We start from the raw sequence: 15,077 nt of genomic DNA, 5'->3' as shown, positions 1-15,077 counted from the left end.
AACCACTTTTTCTTACACTTTTATTATTCGTTATAAAAAACCCTCAAAACATTAAAAAAGTATTTCCTAGAACAATTAATTTACTGATTTTATTGTATATTTGCTTTTAACTGAGTGATCTCATTGTCCCAGTGTGATTTTTAGTATACTCCTTGCCATGCTTTTGAAGTGAAATTGTTCATTAATATATGTTCTTTCATTGCAGTTATTGTTTGTGTAAACACAAACACAAATCTGGTTTTATTTATTGTAAAAGCAAATCACTGAAAGGTGCACTGGCACAAAACAAGTGGGTGTGGATGTATTAATTCTGGAGCCTGTTCTATCAGTTTGGAAAGGAACAGGATTCACGTGGCTTCGTTATACAGTGTTACATGTTTGGACATTCTGTACATAACTATAAGTATATGTGATGCTTTTTGAGTGCTTGTACAGGTGTGTGCCCTCACACAGTGACTGTAGCCAACGGCTCTGCAGTTAGGACAAGTGTCATTCTGTGCCTATATTTATAGAAAGGTGTGTGACTTGCACTTATTGCTAGTTATGTGTCCATAAGAGATAAAATGTCCTTAGTGTCATTTCCCTTCAGGTACATGGTTACCTTAAATTCAGGTGATTTTTCCTACTTCATCATAATAGTTACTTTTAGATTGAAGATTTTCTATCTACTTTAATGCTCTTTGCTTAATTTATGTGGGCTTGTTTTCCTTATTTTGCTGAGATTTATTTATCCAGTAGCTTCAATGGAAGGAACTGTCTTAGTGTGGGAGTCAAAGTAGTTAACTAATACTTTTTTTATTCTAGATTTTAATGCATGTATTTATATGCAATAATGATTGCTCTTCTGTATAGGACAACATTATCTATTGCCTTTCTGATATTCCTGTGACTATTCTTTTGAGTTGAAGAGTGGATACAGAAACACTGTTTTTTACTGTGGCTGTGGCTTTTAATTCTAATTGTATACAGATATAAATAACAATTGATATGTGGGGCTTCAAAAGTTGTATACCAGTTTCAGCATGCTAATCTATGGCATGAAGAAAGTGAAGGAAGGGAGTCAAATTTCATCTTTTAATATGGGATTTAGTTAAAGTTTGGTTAGTAGAAAAAATGTTGATCATCATTTCATGTAAAAGGCTTCTGTTATTTTAAAGCAATATCTAAAATAATCATTGCATTTTTTTCCCCTTTTATTATCAATGTATTTGAGAGTATTTTCATACCTCCACGTTTTTTTTTTTTTTTTTGCTCTTGCCAGGGCTACTTATTATACAGAGATGCGAATAATCACAGTATGACAGCCATAAGAATAAACCCTGAAACTTTGGAACAAGACGGTACAGTTACTTTGCCAGGTGAGAATCTCCACATGAGAGAAATTTGGTATAGTTTGCTCTTTACTTTTTATGTATTTTCAGGCAAGCAGAAGAGAAACTGAGAGGTTTTGAGGGCACAAATAGATTGCTTTATGACTTTGCTTCACTTCAGACCAGCTTCAGTATTTCACTTCAAGGCCTTGCATCTTATTCCAGTTGCTGGAAGAATATTGCAACACTTTAGAATATGTAAACATCTTAATTTAAATTCCTTCCTAAAAGTTTTCTTTCTCATTTGAGCTTTGAGTGTTTGCCTCATGTATGACTTTGTTTCCAGGATGTCTTACGTGTAGGCAATTATAAACTATGAACAAAACCATTTTGTTTTTAATAGGGTAAAAATATATCCAAAAAGCAAAGGCAGCTAATGAACACTGATGGACCATGCTTCTGATGTTTATATTGGTGGTGGATTTTGGTTTATTTGTTTGGGGAATTTTATTTTTGTTTTGGGTAGGGTTTGTTTGTTTTATGGGGGTTTGTTTGTTTTCATTTTGTGGTCGTTTTTCAGAGGAGCCTCATAACTTGAGTCTCTTTAGAGAATAAAAAAGTTCCTGGAACATGCTTTAATGGCCTTCTAGTGAAATACATCTGTTCTTAGCTACACAGATAAATAGTAGAAGGACACAAGAATATATTTTAATCAAATAATGACAGACATGTTGTAGATCAGAAGAAAGATTTTGTTTCATCCTGACATAAATAAGAAACCACTGACTGAAACCTCAGAAAAGTTCTCTAGAATTTTTGTCTTTAAAATGCAAACAGCAATTTTTTAAACAAGTTCTGAATGTTGAATCTAGTCCATGCAACCTTCTGCACATCCTTAAAGTACGGATGTCTTTTGAAGCTGCTGTTGCTCTTTGTGGGGGCTGTAAGAGGTATTTCAGTGACAGCACATTCAAGGACCTGAAAAACTGCCTTCCAGAGTGGTTTTTCAGCTTTGTTCACCTCAGGGCAGCTTCTTACACAGTTGGGTTCATTGATGTCCTTAATTATGTTACCATCTGTAAACAAATCAGTGTTCTTCATGCAAGTCTTGGAGAGATTTGAGCACATTTAAAGTCTACCTTTTGGAGCTGTTAGCTTGTTTTTGCAAATCTCAGTGGCAAGTGTTGTTCTGCAAGACTGCCTTGTATTTATACTGTAAAAAGGCACAAATTAAATGTGTGTGCCTTCTTAACAATTTGCAAAAGCAAATCCAAATGGGAATACCCATTCAGAAATTTCTCAAACTGTCCTCTCAGTTGCATTTTGTATGGTTTGTGATGGTGTTAAAGATGTTCTTTGTAACTCCAGTCCTTTGTATTTCAGTCCTTGAACTTTGCTGTTTTGCTTTGTGCACTTCTACACAATTGGCTCAGTGTGTTATTGTGAGAAGATATGACCTTGTACTTTTGCCTGGGACAAATTCCAGGGGTTCCACTTCTGGTTATTTTCCTTTCCCATTAGAAAAAATGAAATGAAGGTAGAGGGAAGGTGACCTGAGGAAAACTGAGTAGGTACTTAACTCTGAATACCAGTGGCTGCCCCACTGCAATATTATGGTTGTTCTAGTTCTGCAAGTTCTAGTTCTTATGGTTATTCTAGTTCTGCAATCTTGCAAGTTGTTCTAGTTCTGAAAAGCCATGCTGGATAGAAGTAGAGGCCAGTGACCTTGCTAACAGCTGAACACAGCAAATATTTGCTCCTAGTTGGGATGATACTCAGGCATGGCTCTGTCTGGAATTAATTTCTTTCAAGTGCCTGGGCTGGTGATAGTGCATTAAAAAAAGGTATTAGAATTTATTCATACATGGGATGCATAGGAGGTTAGGATGGATTAGAGGTTGATCCTAGGTATAAGTCACGTGACCTTAATAAAGTCAGAGAACTATGCAACATTATTTTTCCTTTCTCAGACTGTAGGAGAAAGCTACATTAGCTTATTAAAGCCATAAACTTCTGTTTTGAAAGGGCAATCTTTCCACTCTGAAAAATGATCTTTCAAATCCAGCCTTGTTTCTGGAGCTACCAGACTATGTGTCAACATTCTTGTGTCTAAGGCCTTTGCCAAGATTTATACACTGTACCTGAGTTCAGTATCTGTTTTCTCAGTCCACGTATCATAAAAGAATGTTTGAATTCCATGAGAATTTACTAGATGACAAGACCTGAATTTATAGAGGTTTTCATCTTTGCCATTTCTTTCAACAGTGATGCTTTCTGCATACCTTAAAACATTTCTGTTTTCAGCTGGAGAAATTGAAGTCACATGGTATATGGTTTTATTGTTCTTTGAAATTGCAAATTAGTGTCTTAAGCTCAGGACTATTCCCTTAGTGTGGAAAGTACTCTGAGGGTAGCCTAGGTGATCTCAAGGCCTGCATTACTAGCAGGTGCAGAGTGGGCTATATGAATGTGGAAGGTTGATGCTTAACAGAGGCTTGCTTTGAAGCGTCTAAAGGGGCTGTGATTAACAGATGTCTGTACTTACATGGTTTAAGTACAGAAACCCTTTCTCTTGTAGCAATCTTCAGACAGAATGCTTGGTTATCCTCACCCCCATAGTAATATACAAAGTCAGATTGAATAAGATTTAGTATTGACCATACAAGCTTCTTCCTAGCTGAGACACTGTACTAGTTTTTCCAAATACTCCATTTGCCTTCCTTTTGTTAATCTTCCCAATGATTTGATTTTTAATGCTGGGCCTGTTTGTTAGCTAAGTGAGTGCTAATTTTTAGGAAGTCTTCTGGAGAGCATGTCTGTAAAAAAAAACCAAAAAAACAATACCTCTGTTCTAGATTTCCTGTTTGAGCAGATCTACCAAACATAGCAACAACCCCCAGAAATGTTTACCAGGAGACTCACCTTTCTTGAAGTGACTCGAGCAATAGGTTAAGTAGTGCAATATGGACCAACTGGTGGCCAGAATGTGCTGTTTCCTTGGCTGTTCTGCTTGTGTGAGCATGTAATTTTCAGTCATTCAAGGAAACCTCATGCTTACCAGCTTCCTGTAACCTTTGGAGAAATGTCATTTAGATTAGTTTTGGAACTTCTCATCCAGTTACTGGTACTTCTTTTATCACTAACATGACTTTGCAGCGTAGAGAATTAGTAGCATGGACTGCCTTTGGTTGTTAAATCCAAGATTATTTTTGAGAGAGCACAATTTCAAGGTTCAGTGTTTCTGCTGCCTTTCTCCATCATGCTTGCTGTATACTTTCTGTGATTCATACCTGGTTGTGCTCTAAGGGGAACGAATGTTGTCTACTTGTGATGTTTTGCTTCCAGAAATGCAAGTTACTGAAGGCTTTTTAATGCATATTCTGTTCCTTGTAAGACACTGTATTGGACTGGACAGTGTATCAGGAAAAAGTAAACAGTGGGTTTCTATGGGATGTTTTCAGCTGTATTATTTTAGTGCTTTAGCTAGGTAGCAAAAATCCAGTGAACTTGTTGGTCATGCTAGAAAGATGTTATGTATGCTCCATTTAGCATTAAATTTATGTGATAAAATGTTAATACTGGGTCTTTGTTCAGATTATGAAGCAAATATTTGGAGTGTAAAGTGGCTGTCCTATAGTATTTTTGGAAGAGGTCTTTTTCCTGTGTGTAATCAATAAGACAAACACAAACCATATGATATCAATCTCTTTGCCAGTAGCTCCATCAACAGTGCAGGAAGGGAACAAAAAATGATGTAGGGGCATAGATTTAAACTTGCAGAGAAAGTGATATTTTCTTTTTTTCCTGCTAATTTGGGTAGAATTCTTTCCCTCCCATTTACTTGGCATTATCTGAGCTATTTTCAATAAATGAGTGATGTATTCAAGTATATACTTCATAGTTTTCAAAAAGCCCCTAGATTTTCAGTTAATAGTTAGGTGAGATTTATAACTTATGAAAAAATGAGATAAATGATGAAAACTGTGATTCATTTCTTTCTGTAGGTTTTATATGCTGGACTGAGGAAACATTTCTATGAAGATAAAAATGCTTATGTTAAAAAAAGTTTTTGGGAAAGGAGAAAGATTTAATAGTCCTGGGAAATTTGAATTTATTTCTATTGTAATAGTTTGGAATATGCTTCACAGGTGAAAGGTGAATGGGTTTTTTTTACAGTTAAATATTTGGGTGTAGCCACACATTTCATATAATAGCAAGTGCTGTAATAACACTTACAGGAGCCAAGGAGAATTACATGCTTTTGGTGAGACAGGACATTTTTCTGCAAAATAACACATTATCAGAGTGGTATGATCTCACTTGAGACAAAGTAGAACCCTCATCTGATTGGAGTGAGAATGAATTAGACAGAAGCACAGATCAGTGTATGTATGTATGCTAATATAAACTGATGCAGTGCACTTCATTTTTCTCTCACAGATTGTCATACTGAAGGGCAGAATATCCTTTTCACAGATGGAGAATATATCAATCAAATAGCAGCATCTAGAGATGTAAGTTTTACAAATGATGGGTAAACTATTTTTCTCTCAACTGGGCTTTATTTTACAATATTTATAGCCTCCTTTTTGCTTCATGTTTGGCTTTTTCTTCACTAATACAATTAAGGAAGAAATCCATGTAACTAGAAATAATGAGAAACTTCCATATTTGTGCACAAAAGTGCAGTATTTCGGTATTCACACAATTTTGATTTGTGATTGGTTTTTTATTTTTCAAATAAGTTTTAAGAAAAACTCCATTGCTCTTTCAGGAATAAAAGTCTTATATGTTGAATAATATGTTCTACAGGTTCTTTGTAGGATAAGCTTTGTAGAGAATAACAATTAAGAATAATTTTTTTTTCTTTATTAATTTCCTGTAATTGCTTTGGAACTTATTGGAGCATTTCAGACAGTTTTATTAGAAAATATAGGAAATATACCAGATTCCAATTGATTTTTGTGTGGAAATTGCCTGATGGCCAAAGCTGTAGAAACTCAAAATGCTCCTACTAGGGACAAAACTGTAGTGGTGGTTATATTTTTTTCAGCAGACAGTTACTGTGTTTTCAATTCTGGTGTGGTTTTTCAAGTGAGAAATCTGCAAAATAGGGATGGGGTGAAACTGGGTTGGCAACAGATGCTAAATATTAACTGTCGAAAAACCAAGATTAATACATTTCTCTCCTAACAGAATCAGCTGTTAGGTTTTTTTAATATGACTCTGCACTTGTAAACAGAAAACTCTTCTAGCTACTCTTCACAGCAGTCACTCTGCATGCAGAATTTTGGGTTCTGAATAAGGAGAAGTTCAGGGCCTAAACATAGCTGTAAATAATTGCAAGAGTAAGATTTCTACAGCAGTTCACTGTTTTTATAGCGTTTGTAGCATTTTTCTAGAACTCAATGAGTTTAAGGCATCAGATACCTCAGCTTGTCCTGGTGGCCACTTAATTATTTTCTCCTCTGTGGTCATTAAAATAAAAGTTACTTTATCAATGTGTCCTCTGACATTTACTCTGAAATAGTACTATGTCGATGCACTTAGGACTTGAGAAGTGAATTAATTAATTTCTGGTACAGTATAAAGTGGATTTTTGTATTTTTTGCAGGATGGCTTTGTAGTGCGAATATTTGCCACGAGTACTGAGCCAGTATTGCAACAAGAACTGCAGCTTAAGCTTGCAAGAAAATGCTTACATGCCTGTGGCATCTCATTGTTTGATCTGGAGAAAGATTTGCACATTATCAGTAAGTTTTCTTCTTTGAAGGTTAATAGCAAGCCTGATAATTCAAACAATAGAGCTGAAACATTGTGCTTTCCTTCAGCTCTGCTATGTGCAGGAAGGTATAGCTCCATAATAAACACATGGAGAGGGGTGTGAAACCATTCAAGCATTACTTGACTCAGAGTCAAATCCATACATTCATTTGGAACCACCTTTCTGTCTCTAGTACTGTTCATGGTTTTCAGTATTTTCCTTCAGTTGTATAATAAATATATAATTGTTTGAAGCTTGGACTTTATAATAAGCTGCAGAACTCCTTGCTGTGGGTCAAAGTCAACAATTTACAAGGATCACTGACTGGATTAAAGGGAGAAAGAATTACGTTGAAAAACACATTTGCATCAGAATTTGAGTTGAAGAATTGTTAGTATCTGTGAAGGTATTTTGAAAAAAGATCACTTGGCCTTTGCTTTGGGGTATTTTTGCTCTATTGAGCTTGCTTTTGGCTCTACCAGAACAAAAGAGAAAGCATGTTTGGCTCCCTGGACCAGCAGAGGTGGATAGGTGACTGGTCTGTGAAACTGCCTGGTTAAACTGTTCAGTTAACACAATCTTACTTGCACAGGTACAGGGTTTGATGAGGAATCAGCTGTCCTTGGTGCTGGGAGAGAATTTGCACTGATGAAAACTGCTAGTGGAAAGGTACTGAAAATGTTCTGTAGTAAATAGCAAATTGCACCAGTAGATTTCTGTGATTTTTAATTTAATCATTATTTTCCATAATTTCTTTTTTGCCTTTTCAGTATGTTAGAATGTATGTTTATGACTGTACTCAAATATATTTTTCAGAGCCTGCTTTAGAACCTAAGAGGCAAATAGTTATTTTAAAAAAAGATTAGATAATCAATTAATCAACCAATAAGATAATCAACCAATCAGATACTTGGAACTCCTTAGAAATCCATTACTTGAATTTATAGGAGTTTCTATAGTCAGTCTTAGAATAAAGGGCTTTGTTTAAATTTGGGAAACAAAACTGTCTTCTGTCTACAAATGATGTGTTAGCACCTTTGCAAATTTGACCACCTCATAACTTTCTCCAGTCTGACTGTAGTAATTTATTTAAATCACATCCTGATTTTTTTTTCTGATCTTTTAGAGAATTATTGATTCCCCTATGCAAATGTTTCAATTGATTTCTTCAAACCTATTCTTAATGATTTGATATGTTGTTTTGCTCAGTGGAGACTTTTTGAGGCATTTGCATCATCATGGAAATTTAGAGATACTGTTGGTGACTTTTTACATTATTTACTGTGGTTCTATTTCAGTGTGAAAGACTAATGCTGTTTATCTTGTAGAAACATAGTTCTTAATTACATATTCAAAATTGCATTGCTTTGTTGTAATGAAGACCTTGCTCTGCTGCTGTCAGAACAGTGAGGTTGTTTAAAATGTTAGAGTAAATATTTTTTAAGAAAATTTAATGGTATGTACCAGAATTTGGTCAAATAATAGAATTCTTCAGTATTGAGGGAGACAGATTAACTTTATCATTTGACTAACAAGAGTGCCTGTTCAGTATAAAACTACCACATTTCCTGGGTTTGGTCTATAAAGTGTCTGTCAAGGTAGGAAATACAATGTGTAAGGAAATATGAAGTGGCTTCAGATGCCCCATAGGCTGACATACCAATTTCCTAGAGCTGTTGAGTTGCATGGTTCTAAAAGAAATTTTTTAGTTCATGTCAGTATTTTTGTGTTTCTTCATGTGAAATATCTTACTCTGTTATTTATGTAGTCAGTGGCCACTGTGCATTTACTAAACATGTTTTACAAATGTGTTGAAACATATTAAAATATATAGGAATTTTTTATTTTAAATTGATTTTATTGTTATGATACCATATTGTTTTTCCACAGACCAGACATTTTTGTGAGGTGTTTTAAAATGCTTCCTCTGAGTAGTTTCTTTGGTTTCTTTCTTGTGTGTTCAACTCATCTAGCCAAACAATTATATATGGAAACTCACTCAGTGGCTCAGAAGAAAGCACAATTCCAAACAATCTAATCTAAGAATCTAATCAGAATGTTTCCCCCATTAAGTCAAAATTGATGGGTTTGGGACAGAAATAGTGAAATGGCATAAACAAAGTCAGGAAGAGTGCAGTGTGGTTTGAAGTGAAAAGAATTAAAAACAATGCAGCTTTGAGAATTATGTAAGCTTGAAGTGCTGTGTCATAACTAAAACTGATAAACTTTTTTCTCCTAGATTTATTATACTGGCAAATATCAGAGCCTTGGAATCAAACAAGGTGGCCCTTCAGCTGGCAAATGGGTTGAACTCCCAATCACAAAATCTCCAAAGATTATTCAGTTTTCTGTTGGACATGATGGCTCACATGCCTTACTTGTTGCTGAGGATGGAAGCATATTCTTCACAGGCTCTGCTAGTAAAGGAGAGGATGGTGAATCAAGTATGTATCATTGCTTGCTTGAGCAGTGGTTGGTAAAAGCCTCTTAAAGACTTATTAATTTGAAAATAAGAGTTTCAGCATTTTCCAGGAACATGTAAGCATGCCATTTGTGCTGGAGATGGTGCTGGCCACAAGTCCTGACAACCAGTGCCAAAACCTCTCCCAGCTACTGAATCCAATCTCTGTTTTACCCCAGTTCGGGTTGTGTGGTGGAAATACTATTTTAGATTTGTCCCAAAAAAAGACGGTAGTAAATTTGGTCAAGAGGCCATGCTGTCTGCCTGGGACTTGGAAAAACTGTGGAGCCTAACTTTTGCCTCTTTGCTGTTGTTTTATTGAGCTTTGCAAATGAGTGTTTTGCTGGCTGGTGGAGGTGCATTGATGAGAACTTGTAGAAGCAGATCTTCTGTGCTCGATCAAGCAGAATTCTTCAGACATTAAAGAAGACAGATTAATTTGCTCTTCAGACTAATAAATGCCTCATCAATATGAGATTAACACATTTCCTGGTCTTGATTTCTGTAGTTGTGTGTGTAGGTTGAAATAGACTTTGTAAGACAACTGAAGATATCTTTAAGTGCCCTGGAGCTGTGATCTGCTGTAATATTGAATTAAATACTTCACTTTAGGAAACAGATGGGAGATGATGATATGGTAGATTAATAAGAATAATTAACATGATTTGAAATACTTGAAGAATCATTTCTAAAAGATACTGATCTAATCATGTCTTGGCTTGCCATTGAATTTTTTGAGAGGAGCCAGTATAATCCAATTAAAATTAGATCAGGAGAGTGTACCTATAGTTAGTTGTTTGTTTGGATTTATTTCATTAGTGGTCTGAAAACTATGATTATACCTGTGATGGTTTGAGGATTTTTTTGGTAGCTATACTTGTAATTTATTTCTTTATTTAAAGCTAAAAGCAGACGGCAATCAAAACCATATAAGCCTAAAAAAATTATTAAAATGGAAGGAAAGATTGTCATATCTACAGCATGCAATAATGGGAGCAGTTCTGTAATTTCCAAAGATGGAGAACTCTACATGTTTGGAAAAGATGCCATTTACTCTGATAGTACAAGTAAGTTAATATTGGTCTTTTGCATTATTTTTCAGCTGAAGTAATTCAAATTAGTATAGAAGTTTTTAGCCCATGAAAATGTTGTTTGTGTGTTTCTTAATGTATTTCTGACATTCTGTTGATTCAGACAAATATGACAGAATGGGTAAAAAAAGGTAGTTTCCAGAAGTTCTGTAACATCATTTAGCATCAGTGGTGACAAATATCCAAAGTAATTCTTCCACTAAGGAGAAGAAAAAAAAAATCACTTATGTTAATCTGGCACAAGAAGGCACACAGGAGGAAGTCACAGAAATAAGACGTGCTTTGTTATGAGCAAAGGCTGCTGGAAGCTAGGCCTTAATGTCCTTCTCTGCTCATAAGGTAGCAGAGGATCCTGTACACCACAGTTTAAGTAAAATATAATGAAATAAACTCCAATGGCTTTGTGATTCCTTTAGAATTCTTTTTCAAAACACGTGATTTGCAGCAGTTTTAGGTTTGCTTTTGTATTTTCATTTTTTGCAGGACAAATGGCCTAGGTTTACTTCTCCTTTCACTTTTTATTCTAGCACTTGTTTTTTTATATCTGTTTTTCTTTCATGCTGTAAAATTTAAAATTGTCTGTATCCACTAACAATTCTGTTACATCACTGAGTTTCCTTCTTGGCTAGAAAGTGCAATTTTTCACCCAAGTGTTTTATGTCTTACAGGTTTAGTAACAGATTTGAAAGGTCATTTTGTGACTCAAGTAGCCATGGGCAAAGCTCACACGTGTGTGTTAATGAAGAATGGAGAAGTTTGGACATTTGGAGTAAATAATAAAGGACAGTGTGGACGAGACACAGGCTCTATGAGCCAGGGAGGAAAAGGTGTGGGACCTTGATTTTTTTTTTTTTAGGTTTTTTTTTTAGCTTTTCATTTAGCATGCAAATATCAGAAGTGAAAACAAAGCTAAACATTTTTTATAAAATGTAATTCCAACACTAAAGTTTGAATACATGCAACATGATCAGATATTTCCAAAGAGTCTCTGTGCTGGCTGAGCAGGCAAATGAGGCATTCCTAGTCATTCTTTTTAAAACCTGATCTCTGTGAATGTTCTTCAGAGCTTCAGCAGTTCATAGACATGTAGAATAGTTGGAGGTGGAAGCAGTCTTTTAAAGGTCATTTAGTGCAACCCCCCTGGCAATGAACAGGGACATCTTCAGCTAGATCAGGTTACTCAGAGCCTTGTCCAACCTGTCCTTACCTCTCTGAGTAACCAGAACCCTCTCTGTTGGTCTCAGAAAGCAAGAATTTCTTATTTCAATATCTTAATTAGGTTTTGGAGTTGAGAACATGGCAACAGCAATGGATGAAGATCTGGAAGAGGAACTGGATGAAAAAGATGAGAAGTCCATGATGTGTCCTCCAGGCATGCATAAATGGAAGCTGGAGCAGTGTATGGTGTGCACTGTATGTGGGGATTGCACAGGCTATGGAGCCAGCTGTGTCAGCAGTGGCCGTCCTGATAGAGTGCCTGGAGGGTAAGCACGTGTGTGGGGCTGTGCCTGCTACAGTGGGTTGGATGGCTAAAGCACTTCCTGAATGTGAGCTGAGTTGGAGTTTCCATCTAAAGTAACTTTATAGCTAAATATATGGTAGTATGTGCTTTTAAAATCAGAAATGGCTTAAAATTTCTGTAAATAGCTTCTGGCTGCAGGTGATTTAGTTTTATAAACTGTTTTCTTACTTTGGCATGTAGTTCTTTACTAGAAGCTGTTGGATGTGAACACCAATATAATTTCTGTCTCATGACAGACCTGCTGGCTTAGGATAACTTTTCTTCATCCTCTCATGGAAGTTTATCTTGCTTTTCAAGCTGCCATTATCTGTTACTTCTTAGTTGAGCTGCAGGAGGGCCACTGCATCACCATTACTGTTTCTTCAGCATTTTGTGTGTCATTGTTTCCTTGTTCATGTTTTCATGTGGTGTACATTAAATTGAAGAAAGAAAATTTATTCTGAGAAGTCAGGTCAGTGTATGGTCAGTGTAAGGCACCATGCAACAGCAGCTAGGATTTAAATTAGCTGTCCTTCCTGTTTATCTCAGGAAAACTTGCATGTCCACAGATAGAACAAAGTAATAATCTATGTTTTAATTACAAAGGCATCAGTAATGCACAAAAATAAAGATAGTGATAAAGCAACTCTGTTTACTGCAGAATCTGTGGCTGTGGCTCAGGTGAGTCAGGCTGTGCTGTGTGTGGCTGCTGCAAGGCATGTGCTAGAGAACTGGATGGCCAGGAAGCAAGGCAAAGAGGAATCCTTGATGCTGTAAAAGAGATGATACCTTTAGATCTCTTGCTGGGTAAGTAATATGAAATTAGCAAAAAGGCTTTTAATTCTCATTTTTACTGTACCTGGTTTTTTTCCCTATTGTTGTCCAGTACATTTGTTTACATGCTTTGTTACAGGATAATTTTAGTGTAATATTGTTAAAATGGTGCTTAACAGTCAGATTTATTTATTGGTGATACTGCAAAGTGGGATCATTCTGTTAAGTGAACTGTTCTAAGTTCACCCTTACTACAGTCACCTGTGCCACTTTGTGACCTGTGCAGTTACGATATTAATGTTGATACTACAAAGTAGTTCTTGTCCTTTTTGATATCCTGAAAAATTTCTATAATGTTTTTATCAGGATTTAGGCATTCTTAAACTGAAACATGGCTAATTCATCTAAAACCTTTTACAAATATGAACAATCATATACTTGGTTTAATAATACTTTTGAAAGCTTTTTAGGAGAGAATGGAGATAACCATGACTACACATAACTACATATATGTATATGCCTAAGTACTATTTAGTGATGTTGGAATAGTCAGATTCATGAAAACCAGGAAATTAGGAGATAAAGGTTAGAACGCCTCAAAATTTACTCAAATCCTTTTTATTGTCAGGGCCATGTAAAGAGTAGCTAGTAAGTAGGTTTTCAGTTTTCATTTCCTTAACTTCTTTTGGGTTTATTGCCACCACAAGAAATTTAAAGATAATTTTACTTATTTTCTTAATTTAGCTGTCCCTGTTCCTGGAGTTAATATTGAAGAACACCTTCAGCTACGACAAGAAGAAAAGCGGCAGCGTGTAATTAGGAGACATAGATTGGAAGAAGGAAGAGGTGAGTGACTTATTGAGAAGGGCCTTGAATAGCTTAAGAAACTTCTGAGTCTGTTTTCTGAGAATGAAAATAGTCTTCCTCCATTGAGCCTGTACAGTGATCAAACTAAATCAGGTCCTAAGAAGATAGTTCATTATGTAGCATGCTTTTAGAAAATGTGAAAAATCTGTGTGTTTAACAAAGTCTACACATATGATTCAGAATTTTAATGATGAAAGGAGCACTTTATATCACTTTCACAGGTCAGTTTTTTGGTTTTTTTCGTAGTTGAATGATTGTTTTAGGATCTACATTTTAGAAAACATTTATTTGAAGAGAGGATTACAAGCCTGTCCCATGCTATTTACCTATTATATGAATTATCTAATTACTATAATAAATTATTCCATTTCTGTTCTGTAATACACAGAATTTTCTTTTATAAAATGAACTTTTCTGTATTTGCATAATGTGAGAATATTAACACAGACTGAATTAAAAAAACAAAACACCATTGCAGCATTTCGAAATTTTCTTATGTTTTATCTACTTCATTGTTGATTTTCCACACAAACAATAATCTACATTAAGAACTTCACAGTACTCTTTGTGTTCTAAAATACCTCAGTGTCTTGTCAAATTAAATATGAGAAATTTAGACTGATGTAACCTGTAATATTTTTGTAAAGCATGATGATGTGGTTGCTAAGGTTATTGTGTGTTGAGAAGAGGAATAACTTATTGGGACATATGCTCTTGCAAGTTACTGCAGTTTTAGTAAATACCACTTTGATTCTTCTTTTATGTATTAGACACTGGTTTTACTTGAATACAAAATGTGCCTTGTAATCCAAATTATTCCCTAGACTGTGCCAGTGAATCTTGTTATGCAAATTGTGTCTGTATTTCATTTTAGTAAGAAATCGCTGGTTTTAGCCACAAATAAAGAGCAATGCGAAAGAGAAGTCTTGCAGTTGCCTGTGCATATGGAAAAGGATGGAATATTTATTTTTCTTTGCATCTTTGTGGCTAATTTTAGCTGTGAAGTAAAAAGAGGAAGCTTTTGTTTAGGTCAGGTCAGAGCTGCTGCATGCTGCTGGCAATTGTTGGGTGCAGCTAATAATTTTTTTATTGAAACCTAATTAAATGCTCAGGCATTATTGAAAGGTGCTGCTGTTCAGACCATCAGTGGTGACAGAGCTGGGAGGTAGATTTCAGTTAAAAGAAAAAAGAAGAGTGGCAGAGAAAAATTTACATTTGCTTCTATTTCTGTGGTTAGAAGTAGAACCAGAGCAGCTTATCCCTTCTGTATGCCATCTGTTTCAAAAAGCAAAAAAAGGATCACTTGAAC

General features: G+C 35.5%; 1 protein-coding gene across 9 annotated transcripts in view; it reads left to right on the top strand.

Moving 5' to 3' along the window:
• MYCBP2 (MYC binding protein 2) overlaps positions 1–15,077 on the top strand; it is a 177,521-nt gene that overhangs the window by 41,668 nt on the left and 120,776 nt on the right. For all 9 annotated transcript variants that reach the window (XM_054272161.1, XM_054272164.1, XM_054272156.1 and 6 more), the window contains exons 8-17: positions 1,262–1,358; positions 5,751–5,824; positions 6,925–7,063; positions 7,667–7,743; positions 9,314–9,518; positions 10,438–10,602; positions 11,295–11,453; positions 11,906–12,110; positions 12,789–12,934; positions 13,646–13,747. In XM_054272161.1, the coding sequence (XP_054128136.1) occupies positions 1,262–1,358; positions 5,751–5,824; positions 6,925–7,063; positions 7,667–7,743; positions 9,314–9,518; positions 10,438–10,602; positions 11,295–11,453; positions 11,906–12,110; positions 12,789–12,934; positions 13,646–13,747 (1,369 nt within the window). The remainder of the gene's footprint in view (positions 1–1,261; positions 1,359–5,750; positions 5,825–6,924; positions 7,064–7,666; positions 7,744–9,313; positions 9,519–10,437; positions 10,603–11,294; positions 11,454–11,905; positions 12,111–12,788; positions 12,935–13,645; positions 13,748–15,077) is intronic.

The sequence above is a fragment of the Melozone crissalis genome, unplaced genomic scaffold (assembly GCF_028551555.1).
Source record: "Melozone crissalis strain CALT ecotype California unplaced genomic scaffold, PUWL_Pcris_2 ptg000013l_1, whole genome shotgun sequence".
Classification (NCBI taxonomy): domain Eukaryota; kingdom Metazoa; phylum Chordata; class Aves; order Passeriformes; family Passerellidae; genus Melozone; species Melozone crissalis.
This window is presented reverse-complemented; position numbering and strand designations above follow the sequence as displayed.